This window comes from Callithrix jacchus, chromosome 10 (assembly GCF_049354715.1).
Source record: "Callithrix jacchus isolate 240 chromosome 10, calJac240_pri, whole genome shotgun sequence".
Lineage (NCBI taxonomy): Eukaryota > Metazoa > Chordata > Mammalia > Primates > Cebidae > Callithrix > Callithrix jacchus.
In genome coordinates this window covers 127384005-127399371 of record NC_133511.1, presented here as the reverse complement: position 1 = coordinate 127399371, position 15367 = coordinate 127384005, and the positions used below count along the sequence as shown (strand labels likewise).

The 15367-nt window shown below is 55.4% G+C and overlaps 1 protein-coding gene across 37 annotated transcripts in view; it reads right to left on the bottom strand.

Annotated features, from left to right (window-relative positions):
* Nucleotides 1-8295: 8295 nt before the first annotated feature.
* CTTN (cortactin) overlaps nt 8296-15367 on the bottom strand; it is a 37879-nt gene continuing 30807 nt past the window's right edge. For all 37 annotated transcript variants that reach the window (XM_035263644.3, XM_078341707.1, XM_078341697.1 and 34 more), the window contains 5 exons: nt 15046-15194; nt 12437-12526; nt 11413-11590; nt 11012-11083; nt 8296-9778 (listed from right to left, as the gene is read on the bottom strand). In XM_035263644.3, the coding sequence (XP_035119535.3) occupies nt 9642-9778; nt 11012-11083; nt 11413-11590; nt 12437-12526; nt 15046-15194 (626 nt within the window). In that variant the 3' untranslated portion in view covers nt 8296-9641. The remainder of the gene's footprint in view (nt 9779-11011; nt 11084-11412; nt 11591-12436; nt 12527-15045; nt 15195-15367) is intronic.

The following is a 15367-nucleotide window of genomic DNA, read 5'->3' as shown; positions in this document are numbered from 1 at the left end:
TCCATACTTCCTGCTGCAGGCACCGAGAACCTTGGAATCATCCTGACTTTCCTTTCCCTCTTGCTCTGTCTGACCTGCCAGCAGTTCCCGCTGGGTCCATCACCAAAGCGCAGCCAAATGCTGAGCCCCACATCTCCCACTCCACCAATGCCACCCCGTCTGCCTCTTGCCTGGGTTACTGAACTGACCTCTTACTGCGGTTTCTTCCTCCTCCTGTGCCCCCTAAAGATCATTTGAACACACATGCATCTCCCTGGTTGGCTGTGAACCCTGGAGTGGCTCCCATTTCACTCAGGGTCAGACCGAAGTCCTCACCATACACGTGTATGGGGTTTGCATCAGACAATGAAATCAGTTTCAGTGAGTTAGTCTGGAACCAAATCATGAGTTAGACTGTTGTTTCTATGGGAAGATGAATTCTGAGCCCCCCTGCACTGTGGATTAATTAAGCCACGTCAAAATTCTAAGATTCTGCAGGAAAGAAAATCCTACCGTAAACACAGTAAAAGACAAGTGGAACAAGAGGGGGTGCAGGCAGGCAGATGTTACAAACAGCACACAGAGAAATTCCAACCTTTCCTAAACACATGCAAGGCTGTTACTCATAGTGAAAGGGGCATTAAAAACACAATATGAGACACCTATTGGCAAAGCTGTTTTAACCTGCTGAGCAGTGCCAGCCACGGCGCAGACGGTGGGCAAACTGGTCCTCCCCGTGGCAGGCAGCTGTTACTGTCCACCCAATGTACAAGAACCAAGAGTTAAATCACATGCCCAGGGTGATACAGCAGAAAGCGGGCAGCCAGGATTTGAACCCAGGCCGACTCCTGGACTGAGTCTCCTGGTCTTCTTTTTCTAAAACCAAATCCTATTCGTGGCTCTCTGCTCTAGTGAGCAGTCGGGTACAAGACCCACCACGAGGAGGACGTCAGCTCGCAGAGTTGCTCAACCAAGAGGCACAGTGCTTTAATTTGAAAAGCAACGCGTATTGCACTAATGAAGCCTATGGGCTCGGCTCACTGTTATCAAGCACTTTCTGGGCTCCCGGGACTGACCTTGCAGGGGAGGGGAAGAGAAAATAATAAGGGGGGTCCACTTGCTTTCCTGGCCTGGCTTCCAGAGGCCGAGGTGTTCCTGGGATCCTGGCTCCTGCCGCTTCCACCTGTGGGGACCTTTCGGATTGCACCGGCCTCACTCAGATGATCAAAAGGAATCTGCCTTCTTTTAAAAAATGTGGTAAAATATACAAAGCATAAAAATCACCATTTTAACCATTTTTCCATGAACGGGTCAGTGGCTTTTAGCCGCCGCCACCCAGCTCCAGAACATTCACATTTCCACTGGGGGTCGAGAGGGATTGTCCGGCTCCTCCGAACCTCACGTTGGAATTGATCCCATATGTTGAAAGTGAGGCCCAATGAAGGCCCTTGTGTCATTGGGAGATTCCCTCATGAATAGATTAATGCCCTCCCTGGGGGTGGGAGGGAGTTGGTAGTTCTTCTGAGAGCTGCTTGTTCAAGAGCCCGCACCTGCCCCCTTGCTTCCTCTCCCCACGCGATCTGAGCACACACGGGCTCCCCTGCTCCTCCCCCATGAGTAGAAGCAGCTGAGGCCTCCCCAGGGGCGGCCACTGACGTCATGTTCTTTGTACAGCCTGCAGAGGCCTGAGCCAAATCTCTTTCCTTCGGAAATTACCATCTCAGGTATTCCTTTATAGCAACACAAACGGACTAAGACATATTCGCAAATGGACACTGTGCCCATTGAACACGAGCTCGCGCTCCTACCCAGCCCCTGGCAGCCACCGTGCTCCGTCCCTGGGAATCTGACTGCTCTAGGGACCTCACACGAGCGGGATCACGCTGTATTCTTTTTTTGTGGCTGGCTTCTTTCACTTAGTCTAATGTCTTCAAGGTTCCTCCATGTTGTAGCATGTCAGGATTTCCTTTTCTTTTCTTTTTTTTTTAAGAGACAAGGCCTCACTCTTGCCTAGGCTGGAGGGACTACAGCTCACGGTAACCTTGAACTCCTGGGCTCAAAGGATCCTCCCAACGCAGCCTCCTGAATAGCTAGGACTGTCCTGCCTTCCACAGTCTGAATAATATCCCCCCGTCTGTACTTACCATGTTTTTCTTGTCCACTCACCCACAGATGGACAGTGACTTGCTTCCACCTTTCGGCCAGGGAACAATGCTGCGCCTAAGAATACGGCTGTGGAAACACGCCTCTGAGACCTCGTTTTCGGGTATGGGTATGTGCCCAGAAGAGGTACTGCTGGGTCATATGGTACCTCTGTTTATTTTTAGGGTTTGCTGCTGTTCTCCGCAGCACCTGCACCGTTTTACATTCTCACCAACATGCATGGAACGTCTGACTTCTCCACATCCTCACCAACTCCTGGACTTGTTCTCTTCATGGTGGTCACCTCACGGGTGGGAGACGGTACTGCAATGTCTTGGCTCTGTCCCCCAGGCTGGAGTGAGATGTTGCCATCATAGCTCACAGCAGCCTTGACATCCTGGGTTCAAGCCATCCGCCTGCCTCAGCCTCCTCAGTAGCTGGGACTACAGGCACGCACCACCATGCTCGGCTAATTTTGTATTTTTTGTAGAAACAAGGTCTTCCTATATTGCCCAGGCTGGTTTCGAACTTCTGGGTTCCAAGTGAGCCAGCCTCCTGCCTCAGCCTCGCAAACAGCTGGGATTACAGCTGTGAGCCACTGTGCCCAGCCTCCACGTGGTTTTGATTTGCATTTCCCTAATGATAGGTGGTGCTGGGGTTCCTTTCTCCTGCTCACTGTCCGTCTGTGTACCTTCTTTGAGACATCTATTCCGATCCTCTGCTTGTTTTTAAATTACTTGTTGTTTAGCTGTAGTTCCTTACATATTATGGACATTATCCCCTTATCAGACATGACTTGCAGATATTTTTTCCCACTCTCTAGGCTGCCTTTTCACTGTTATATCCTTCATTGCTGTTTTTTTATGACATCCAACTTACCTATTATTTTTTAGAATGGTGTACTGCTCTGTTGCCCAGGCTGGAGTGCGTGGAGTGATCTCGGCTCACTGCAGACTCTGCCTTCCAGGTTCAAGCAATTCTTTGTGCCTCGGCCTCCCAAGGAGCTGAGTTTACAGGCACGTGCCACCGGGCCTGGTTAATTTGTGCATTTTTAGTAGAGACGGGTTCGCCATGTTGGCCAGGCTGCTCTCAAACTCCTGACCTCAAGTGATCTGCCCGCTTTCCAAAATGCTGGGATGACAGGCGTGAGCCACTCACACCGGCCCAACTTACCTGTTTTTACGTTTGCTGGCTGTGCTTTTGCTTCCGTATCTAAGAAACCGTTGCCGAATCACGAATGTCATGAAAACGTCAATGTCATGAAGCTTTCCCCCTTGACTTCTAAGACTTTTATAGACTTAGGTCTTGTGTTTCTGTCTTTAATCTATTTTGAGTTAATTTTTCTGTCTGGTGAAAGGTAAGGGACCAACATCGCTCTCGCGCACGTATCACCTTCCCAGTGCCGTGTGCTGAAGATAATCTCTGTATTTAAAGGCCAGCTGATTAGCAACCTTAATTCCGTCTGCGACCCAATTCTCCTTTGCCGTGCAGGGTAACATTGTCACAGGTTCTGGGGATTAGGATCCAGCATCTTTGGGAGGTGAGGGTGATCGGGCCCGCCGGGACTCACATGCATCTCATTCACACACTGACTCAGGAGAACACAGCTGCCCTTTGAACAAGGCTGCGAACTGTGTCTATTTATACACATTTTTTCAACCAAACACATCAAAAATACAGTATTCAGTCTGGGTATAGTGGCTTACACTTGTAATCCCAGCACTTTGGGAGGCTGAGGCAGGAGGCTGGCTTGAGGCCAGGAGTTCAAGACCAGCCTGGGTAACACTGTGAGATGCATCTCTACAAAGACTTAAAAAAAAAAAAAATTAGCCAGGCATGGAGGGTGTACACCTGAGGTCCCAGATACTTAGAAGGCTGAGGTGGGAAATGGCTTGAGTGAGGGAGGCTGAAGCTGCTGTGAGCTGTGATGGAGCCACTGCACTGCACTCTGGCCTGAGTGGCAGAGAGCCAGCCTGTCACAGAAACAACAGTCTTCAGAGAATGCAAAACCTGCACTTGCAAGGCCAGCTCTTCATAGACGTGGCTTCTGCAGGGCACCGTGGGACTTGAGTACGTGCAGATTTGGGTCCAGGAGGAAGGGAGGGACTGAAACCAATCCTCTGCACGTGCCGAGGGACGACGCTATTTCTGTGTAACAGCAGGAGGTGTGATTCACAGCAAATACTGACAAACATTAAATGGAGAGATGGCTTAGGTCGGGGAAAACGGACACCTACAAATGACAACTGGGCTGTCTCAAATGCTAATTGAAGAAGCACTATTCAAACAATAACACTAGCTAGGAAAGAAGAGAATCTTATCACACAACATAGAGTTCTCTTACTACATTGCTGTCGTGTGCATTTTCACAATCATCATCAAAAGCAGAGCTCATCTTTCCCTGAGAGGTTAAACGAGTGAGAAGGAATAACCAGAGGGAATATGGGAGAAAACAAACAACAGAGTTCAAAACAGAGGCCTGAGGGGCCGGGCATGGTAGCTCATGCCTGTAATCCCAGCACTGTGGGAGGCTGAGGCAGTAGATCACTTGAGGCCAGGAGTTCAAGACCAGCCTGGGCAACATGGTGAAACCGTCTCTACTACAAATACAAAAATTAGCTGGGTGTGGTGGCAGGTGCCTGTAATCCTGGTTACTCGGGAGGCTGAGGCAGGAGAATTGCTTGAACCTGGAAGGCGGAGGGCACAGTGAGCCAAGACCGTGCCACTGCACTCCAGCTTGAGACAAGAGAGTGAGATTCTGTCTCAAAAACACAAACATAGGACTGAGATGAGGAGAGAATCCTAATGTTTCAGGCAAAATAAGTCAACATTATTACAATGCATTGTTACGTTAAGATGTATTCAGTGTGCTCCATCAGACTGTGAAGGTGTATCCTGGCAATCTATCTCAAGTTCAAGAAGGTGGTGGCTCTAGTAGGCATCTGACTAGAGGGAGGGGTTAATTTTTTTATCCTCACCTTCAGATGAAGAAATCGGAGCTGAAGGTCAGCCAGGCAGGGGTCAAAAACCGTGCCCAGTCCATGCAGGCCCCGGCGTGGAGGACATGACAGGGAGAGCTTTGAGAGGAGGCTCCTGGTCAGTCCCAAGCTGGGTTCTCGGATCTCCTTGTTCTCCTTTCAGAACTTCCTCTTCTCCTTGGTTAGAATTAAACACAGCGGTGGAGGCCGGGCGCAGTGGCTCACGCCTGTAATCCCAGCACTGTGGGAGGCGGAGGTGGGCAGACCACCTGACGTCAGGAGTTCGAGACCAGCCTGGCCAACATGGTGAAACCCGTCTCTACTAAAAATACAAAACTTAGCCAGGCATGGTGGTGTGTGCCTGTAGTCCCAGCTACGCGGAGGTGGAGGCAGAACTGCTTGAACCTGGGAGGTGGAGGTTGCAGTGAGGAAGCTGCGCCACAGTACTCCAGCCTGGGCGACAGCGAGACTGTCTCAAAAAAAAGATAAACTGGTGAGAAAAATGAAACACAGTGGTGGCATCACTGATTTCCTGTGTCAGCTTCTGTTGAGAGCAAATCCTGACGTGTGTGAGAAATCACATTGTTTACTGAGTGCCAGTGAGAACACCCAGTCAACCCCGCAAAGCAGAAAACTGCTGAAGGGATTATAAGAGCAGTCACCAATGTGAATGTCTCACACCAGATGAATCAGTTCTTCGAACACAGGATATGTGACCCTTTCCTTTGTTCTCTCTGAAGAGCGCTTTCTAGATTGTCTTTAACCTATCCTAAACATACAACAGGTGCCTGGTCAGTTCACCTTTAACCAGTGAAAGAACACAGAGCATCGGCTTGTAAACCTGTCATTGGAAGGTAGCTGGAAATGCTGAGACCCTGGTGCTCCGCTCTGAACCCACCTTCTGCTTTCTATCTCTATGCCTGTTTAATTCCTTCAGCGCTGCCTGTGTTGGGGTCTGCACGGCTGAGCGGGCCTTGGCAAGCTTTCCCAGGGCTAAGCCATGTCTCTCATTCAACACTTCCCCTCCAGGCCCAGCACGCAGCACATGCACAGTTAAGACCATGCCAGCCCCTCTCAACATCTTGGGTTGAAGAGGCATTAGAGGGCAGCTCTTCCAGGAGCGAAGTGAGCACTCTCCATTCTGTGCCCCCATCTGAGTGTCCGAAGTGGCCAGCAGTGGCTCTTGGAGGTACCTGTGTGCCAATGGCTCCCCATGTGACAAAACTACTTCCCACGTCTGGGCATCAGGAGAGAAAAGCACGTCCACCTCCTGCACTCCCTCCTCCAGGGGGCTGAGACCAAGCTGCTGCCTGGCAAGCCAGCTCCTAGGCTGTTCCTCAGGCCAGAGGGGACCTGGGGAGTAAATCCAACTTTGAGACGGAAGGTACAGTGAGCAGACATTAAAACAACCCCATCTAGGACAGGCACAGCGACTCATGCCTGTAATCCCAGCACTTTGGGGGGCTGAGGCGGGTGAATCATTTGAGGTCAGAAGTTCTAGACCAGCTTGGGCAACATGGCGAAACCCCAACCCTACTAAAAATACAAAAAGTAGCCAGGTGTGGTAGCAGGCGCCTGTCGTCCCAGCTACTCGGGAGGCTGAGGTGCGAGGATCTGCATGAGCTGACATCACACCACTGCACTTCGGCATCGGTGACAGAGCAAGATCCTGTCTCAAAAAACAAAACAAACGCATCTTAAACCAAAGTGGCTACGATTCAGGCGGGTGGCTACAGGTGCACGGGCTGCCAGGCTCAGCCACCAACAGAACAAAAACACAGACCCACTCAAGATGGGTCCCACTCCTGGTGAGTCCCTGCCACGCTCACCTGCAGGTGGCACAGGCAGAGCCAGACTGAGCAGAGGGTGGGCTAGTGGGGGTCCTTTCTGCATGACCCCCTCCCTCCGTCACACCGTCCTCCAGCCCCCTGACTCTGTCGCCCACCATCCTGGGCCTTTCCCCTGGTTCAAAGCCTCCTTTCTTCAGGACCTAGCTCTCTGCAGGCAGCTGTGATCTCACCTGGCAGACAGGCAGATCCCATGTGGGACAGGCCTCACTGTGAGGGCTCCAACCCTGTGATGCAGGACCCGCGGCAGCACAGTCGTGGGAGGAGGGTGGGGTGTTCCTGTGAGCAGAACTGGCACAGGCGCTGTCTACTAAACCAGAGGCAGATGTGGGGATGGCCCAAGGGAGGAGGCAGTGCCCCAGGGGTCCATCACCACCCAGGCTGGAAGAGGTTAGCAGTCACATCACACAGCCTGAAAGCTCCCTGGGAGAGTGCCTGATGGGCAGGTGTGAGCTGGAGCCCAGCTCCCCAGCTCCCCAGCACCCCAGCTCCCCAGCTCCCGCTGCTCCCCAGCTCCCCAGCACCCCAGCTCCCCAGCTCCTGCTGTTCCTCAGCTCCCCAGCTCCCGCTGCTCCCCAGCTCCCGCTGCTCCCCAGCACCCCAGCTCCTGCTGTTCCCCAGCTCCCCAGCACCCACTGTTCCCCAACTCCCGCTGCTCCCCAGCTCCCCAGCACCCCAGTTCCCCAGCTCCCGCTGCTCCCCTCAGACTGTAACTTCCAGGCCTCTGAGCTAAATGAGACTGGGAGCAAACTGCCCCTCATGATTTGAGAACTTAATTCAGAAATAACTTTTGTTTTGTTTGAGATGGAGTCTCGCTCTACTGCCAGACTGGAGTGCAGCGGTGCGATCTTGGCTCACCGCAACCTCTGCCTCCCAGGTTGAAGCGATTCTCCTGTCTCAGCCTCCTCAGTGGCTGGGATTACAGGCACGCGCCACCACACCCGACTAATTTTTGTAATTTTAGTAGAGACGGGGTTTCATCATGTTGGCCAGGATGGTCTTGATCTCCTGACCTCGTGATCCACCTGCCCTGGCCTCCCTAAGTGCTGGGATTACAGGTGTGAGCCACTGCGCCCAGCCCAGAAGTGCTTTTTAAGCACGGAATGTTTTATTTTGCTTGCCTGGAACCTTTGTGCAAAAAACTGGATGATCTGTGAGAGCAAATACATTTCACTTCAGAAGCGGCACCTTTTAAGGAACGCGGAAAGGAAAGGTGCAGTGGGGTCTAAAGCAGAACAGAATGTGCGACGCACAGGACAGCAGGAGGGCCTCCGCCAGCCTAGGTCCGGGACACGGGGCGCAAGGTGCAGCTTCCACTGCAGAATGGCGTGAACGCAGACCAAGGCAAGTGGATCAAAAAAGTTTATTCTGAATCCTTTAATTAAAAAAAAATCATACCTATGAGGTGTGCTACAGGAGTTCGGATACACAAGTTGCAAGTAAAACCCGACCTAACTGCTCATCCCGGCAAAGCAAGGATGATGGGAAATGCACGTCAGGAGCAAAACCACGCGCTCCACGAGCGCTCTGCGACCCAAGTCGCGAGACAGGGCCACTGGAAAGGCGCACTGCCCACCTGACGGCACGACAGGGCTGGTCCAGCCTCCCGGCAACTCGGGAAGGAGGCGAGTGCCCACAACTGCCCGGACAGCAGTGTCCCGGAGCTGGGGCCTCGGGAGGAACACTAACGTATCTGCACTTCACACTGTCTAACCTTCAGGGGATAAAACGCTCCCGTAATTGAACAGGATATTTTGGCAAAAATACTCCACCCCCATTGATGGGAGAAGGGTTCCTGGCAGTTCACAGCAGAGCAGGTACCGCCTTTCCTCCCAAGGCAGAGAGGCTGTGCTGCGACATGGCACACGCACCGCCCCAGGCTGCCTGGTGGCCCAGAGACCATCGGGGTGACGGTCAAGCACCAGCCTGTACGAAAAGCCAGGGCAGACACAGACCTCAAGTGCACCGTGAGTCCCGATCCAGAGACAAGCGGGACAGGGAGGATTTCCAGGACTCAGTGACGCTGCGTGGCGTGGGCAGGAGTGCTCCCAGCAGCCCTCCTGGTGACCTGGGCATCAGGGGATGGGTCTCTGCTAGCAGTCACCTGATCCTGCAGGCTGTCACAGTTATGACACAGACAGGATTTCCCATCTAGCGTGGCAGCTCCTGTGCTCTGGGTGACTTAGTTCTGTGCTAACTTCCATCAGACCCGCCCCTCTCCTCTCAAACACCGAGACTCTAGAGCAGCCACCTTGTCTGGGACAGTGGTTCCCGCCCACCGCAGGGCCAACCTGAGGTCTCGTGCTTGTCCCGGGAGGTCCTGACCGCACTTCACGGGCATGAGGGTGACATGCACTCGAGAGAACGCGAGCTCCCTGACACTGCCACGTGTGACGGTCAATTTGGCCAAAAAAAAGGAAAAAATTGATGCATAAAACCAATGACCAAAGTCCTCCTGAAGAACGTGATTATAATATATTAGCAAATTCTGTGGCATAAACATTTTCAAAAGCATCAGCAAAAGTATTAAATATAAAAGCAATGTGTGTATTCCCCTCCCCACCTTCCAGGAAAAAAAAAGAACAACAACAAAAAAAAAAAACAAAAAAAGAAAAAACCCAAAACCTAAGAACCAACGAAGGCCTGATCTGTAGTGTGAGGACCTGGGGCGCAGCTTCGCGGGGTGGGGCCGGCCCTACTGCCGCAGCTCCACGTAGTTGGCCGGGAAGAGCCCGTACCGGCCCTTGCACACCCCACGCCACCAGCCATCGTCAATCATCTCGATGTTGGTGATGATGTCGTCGGGGTCAAACGAGATCTCATCATCGCCCGCTGCAGAGAAGAACATAGAAAGATGCTCAGTGCACACGCTTCCTGCCCATCGGAAAAAAGGGCGCGACCCAGAGTGAGCTCCCAGGCAGCCTGCTCAGAGGAGATGCCGGCACCGCGGAGGCTCCTACTGCCTCTCCTGGGCCGCCATGAGCCGAGAGACTGCAGAGACACACAGAGCCCTTCACACAGAATGCCAACCCACCCAGACCCCTTCTGCAGGAGCAGGTTCCCATCACATCAGTCCACCCCCGCCCGCCCTCCCGTCTCTTCTCTCCCTGGCAGACACGTCCATGGAGGGGGCAGGGAGAAGGGCTGTCCACGATCACGGGGGTCTGAAGGGATGGATGGGGACACCTGGAGAGAAGCCCAAGATGGGAAGGGAGGGTGAGAGCCAGGTGATGAGAATCCACACACAGGTGCCGAGACGCCAGACACACTGAAGTGTGCACGCGACCGCACGTGTGCAGAAGGGACTGAAGGCGGATGGCCAGTGCTCACTGGTGGTAGGAGCTCATGGCAGAAGGCCAGCTTTCGTGCTGACAGAAAGAAATGGGAAGCGCTTGGAGGCAGCGCCCGGGGTTCTGGGGAATCCCACACCACTCGTAAGATGCTTGTCATCTGCAGAGGGGTGGTAGTGACTTTGTGGACAGAGGGACAGGTGGATGCCATGCCTAGCAGACAGCTCCACCGAGTGGTCTCCACGACCTCACCGCCACCAGAGCATGGCTCAGCCTGGCCCTGAGGAAACACGTGGCGGGTGGATGAGGCCAGCGCAGAACTGAGGCTGCCCTTAAACCTCCAGGGCGGCAAAGGGAACTCAGGAATGAGCGGGCCACACGGGGAGCCGGCGGCCGGGGCAGGGCAGGCAGGAACATGGTCTCAAACGTCAGAGGCACCTGTATGGCCCCTCACCTCAAGGGTGGGGCGTCCCTGTGGGACAGCGTCCTTGGCTTGGGAAACATACTGAAGTCTTTGGGGGTGGCAGGCACCCCGGCAGCTCTCCCGGGACTCCGAGAATACTAAGGACAACGGCGCTGTGTGTGTGCAGGGATGGAATCCCGGTGAGGGACATGAGTGTTCTTGGTAGTACACCTGCAGCTTTCCTGTACCTCTGAAATCATCTCAAATCACTTATTCCTAAAAGTCAAAACAGCGCTGGAGAAGCGCTTCTCAGGAAACAAGCAGTGGCGGGTGCCGTCACCCGGGCCTCCCCTCCGAGCACGAGCTGCTCACCAGCCTGGTAGTCGTACAGGGCGACGGCTGTGATCCCCAGGTCGTTCTCGTACTCGTCGTAGGTGCTGTCCTCTAAAAGAAAACAGGACAGAGCTGAGCAACACCAAGTCCCACACCAGTCCCAGCATTCTCAAGCTTCAGACAACACTTCCTAAGATTCTGTCCCAAGGACACAGGATGGCAGCCGAAGCCCTCCCTTCCTCTGCCCCTGCCCAGCAGTTCCCGGCACAACGGGGATCTTCCTGGGACCCAGTGCAGGAGCTGCCGCCCCAAATGTATCTAGAGCACTTCTCAGCTGGGACGGGAAGACCCTGCAAGCAAGTGGAAAACCAGGCTCCTTGGAAGGACACCGCAGGCGGGGGAGGGTGTCCCGGGAGCATCCCCCTGTGGGGCGCCAGTACCTGCAGGATAGCGGCCCGGGGCCTCTGCACTCTCGTAGACAGCCTCTGCAGCGTAGGCCAGGCCCTGCTGGCTGCCGGCCTCTCGGTAGTCAGTGGCCTCCACGCTATACACGGGCTCCGGCTCTGGCCCACTCACAGGACCTCTGTAGGTCATCTCCGCCTTGAAGGGAGCCGCGTCCTGGGGAAGGAAGGGTCACACGCACATGGCCTGGGGCCCCTGCTGGCTTCTAGAGAGCAGCAGCCGCACTGCCACAGCCAGCAGAAACCACGGCCAGCAAGGCCCAGACCCCAGACTCCACCCGCCTCCAGGGCTCTCTCTGGGCTCCTGAACTGACACGGACTGGAGTGTGCGCCCCTGTAACTCACTGGCTCCTGGGTGAGGATACAGGAATCCACAGACCAGGATGATGGCCACGGGATGGAGAAGGGGCAGGGCCAAGGCCAGGGGAGGTGGTGGTTAGCACAGAGGTGCTGGCAGGGAGGAGACCCGAAGTCAGAGTCAGGTGGGGCATCAACAGACAGCTCAGTAACTCAGGGATGAGGACCCGTGAGGGGGTCAGCAGTACAGGGAGGACCGGAGAGCACATCTGCAGACACACTCGGGAGGGGCTGCAAGGCGGGAGAGCTGAATGGGGCAGGCATTGAAGGCAGATCGCTCAGAAGGCAGGAGCTCAGTGCCAAGGAAGGGCAGCAGTATCTAGCACAGCAGAGAGAAAGTGGGGTGAAGACACCCCATCTGATTATCTGGCAGCAGGTGACCCCAGCGGGGACTGCAGTGAAGTGGCCAGATGGTAGCAGGCTGCAGAGGGCTGAGAGGACAGCACAGGGGCCCGCGCGACTGTCCCAACAGCTCCGGGCATGTTGCCCTCCCCCAGGCAACATAGGCCCACCCCGATCCGGCCCGGATCGCAGTGATGCTGTCAGCGCCCATGCGGTGCTGCCGGCCTCAAGGGCTTCCTCCACTACACAAACAGGACCTGGTCTCTGGCAGTAAGTCACGCTGGTTCAGAAAACAGACACCAACCTCATAGACGGGGCTCGTAGGCAGCCTCTCCTCAGCCGGCTGGGGTGGGGGCGACGAAGGGGGCGTCTGTGTTTTTGCTCTGGCTTGCTCCTGTGAAAACAAACAGCAATCAGAACACTGCCATGCCGCTCTGCATTGTCACACCTGCCATGTTTCAAAAGACTGCGCCCAAGCTCTAGACACACTCTGGGGAAGGAGTGGAAAATGCCCACACCAAGGCTGAGCCGGAGCACCAAGCCTCAGATCCCGTCAGTACTCAGGCCCAAGGCTGAGCCAGGGTACCAAGCCTCAGATCCCGTCAGCACCCAAGCCCCAGATCCTGTCAGCACCTGGGCCCAAGGCTGAGCTGGAGCCCCAACCCTCAGATTCCACCAGCACCCAGGCAGGATCCGAGGGGCAACTGTGCTCTGAGGCTGAGGTCACACAGCCAGTGACGTCACAGTGCCAGGACTGCGCCACGGCTCATGTCTCACCCACACTCAATGAGACAAGTCAGGCAGATGGGAGCCTGAGTTGATGCTGCAATGGGCTGAGACTTTGGGGACCTTAAAATGGGCTGAGTGTGTCTGCATATGGGATGGACATGAATCTTTAGGGGCTAAAGGATGAACTGGGGTAGAATAATGGCCTCTCAAAGCTGCTGACATCCAATCTCTCAGATCCCATGGGGAGGGACTCTGTGTGTGATGAAACTACAGGTTCTGTGGGGGCGAGATCTCTGGACTGTCTGGGTGGACCCAATATAATCAAAGATCCCTCGCGGAGCAGGGCAGGAGCGTGAGAACAGATGAAAGCAGAGGCTGGAGTTGGAAGGGTGGGGCCGCGGGGCCGCCAAGAGGAACACAGCCCTGCCGACATCTCTGAGGACGTCTGGCTTCCAGAGCTGTAGACAATAGCGTGTGCGGTCGTGGGGCCGCGGGGCCGCCAAGAGGAACACAGCCCTGCCGACATCTCTGAGGACGTCTGGCTTCCAGAGCTGTAGACAATAGGGTGTGCGGTCTGTGTGGCCGCGGGGCCGCCAAGAGGAACACAGCCCTGCCGACATCTCTGAGGACGTCTGGCTTCCAGAGCTGTAGACAATAGCGTGTGCGGTCGTGGGGCCGCGGGGCCGCCAAGAGGAACACAGCCCTGCCGACATCTCTGAGGACGTCTGGCTTCCAGAGCTGTAGACAATAGCGTGTGCGGTCTGTGTGGCCGCGGGGCCGCCAAGAGGAACACAGCCCTGCCGACATCTCTGAGGACGTCTGGCTTCCAGAGCTGTAGGCAATAGGGTGTGCGGTCTGTGTGGCCGCGGGGCCGCCAAGAGGAACACAGCCCTGCCGACATCTCTGAGGACTTCCGGCTTCCAGAGCTGTAGGCAATAGCGGTGTGCGGTGTGTGTGGCCGCGGGGCCGCCAAGAGGAACACAGCCCTGCCGACATCTCTGAGGACGTCTGGCTTCCAGAGCTGTAGACAATAGCGTGTGCGGTCTGTGGGGCGGTGGTTGAAGCAGCAGCAGGAAACTCACTGACAGCCTACGGGCTCCAGGGCCGGACGATGAGTCTGAGGGCGAGGTGGCAGGCACAGGCACACTGGCTAGGGAGCCGCCCAGGCAGGATCTGAACCCCGTGTGTCCACGCCAAACCTCCTCCCTCCTCTGCCTCTGCAGGCTGCCTCACTCTAACGGGAACAATAGTGGTGCTGTCTGTCTCGTCTTGTTGAAGAAAAAACCACCCCTGGCCTCGAGATCCTCGCACGGTTCCAGTCATCTATGGCCTTGCCTGACCCCAACAGGACAGTTTAAATTCCCACATTACCTGGTGCCATCCAGAGGTCAAACACATGAAGTACCATGTGCTGTGTGGCCCCGTAACGGCAGGGCCTGGGGTGGGCAAAAGCCCAGGCTTCCAGACAGGCTGGCAGAGGCCCCAGCTGCAGAGCCATGCTTGGTAACTACACACACACACCTGTAGGCCCCAGGCTGTATTCACAGCCCCCAAATCCAGCTGAGCACAACGAAATTCCTTGCCAGCGGCAAGCCACCCAGGCTAGACCCAAAGCACCCAGAGACAGGCTTGAGCTCTGCCCCCGCCAGAGGTGCACTTCTGGCATCTTCCTTTGGGGGCGCTTCTCCGCAGCCCAGGGGCCTGGGTGAGTGGAGGGCTGTGTGGCTGAGCAGAAGCAGGGCCCAGAGAGCAGGCTGCCTCTGCATAGAGTCCCCTCCAAACCCCAAAACTCCACCTGGGAAAGGAGGGGCTTCTGGAGGGGGAGGAGTGAGAAGACTCAGGCTGACATCTGGACAGGAGCTCCACGGAGGAGGAAGCCAACATGATTCTGCTGTCAGCTCGGGGACAAAGGGCAGGGCAGGCTGGCAGGTCCTGGGGCTGGGCCAGCAAGGCTAGGGTGGGGCTAGCCAGCTGCCTGGAGCATCTCGGGCAGAGACTCAGCTTATATGCCTGCAAGTTACAAGTGCCGTAAGGGAGGGCCTTAAAGAAGAGTTAAGCATGCCTTCCAAGGAAAACCTGGCCTGAGCCAGAAAGAACAGACCCTGCCCAGGCCCCAGAGCCCTCAACCCCCTCAGCTCTGATCCCAGACAGAGAGCGCGGTCCAGCCGACTCCTCGCCGCTCACCTCCAGCTTCCTCCTGGCCTCTTCCTGCTCCTGCCGCTCCTTAGCCATCCGCTGAGCTCTCTCCGCTTCCGCCTTCCGCCGGTCCTCCTGCTCTTTCTCCTTAGCAAGGTTTTCAAAGTTAGCTCTGATGTTACTTGTTTTGCTGGTCACTGCAGAGGAAGGAGGGAGGACGTGTGGCTTCAGCACACCAAAAACACGGCTCCTGGACAGACCAGAGCCCTACACCAGGCGACCTCCCCAGAACCGGTCATCCTGGACCCCCGAGGAGGGAACAGTTCTTGCAGCTGTAGGCTCAGCCCACTGGCCTGGAGCCAGCACTGGG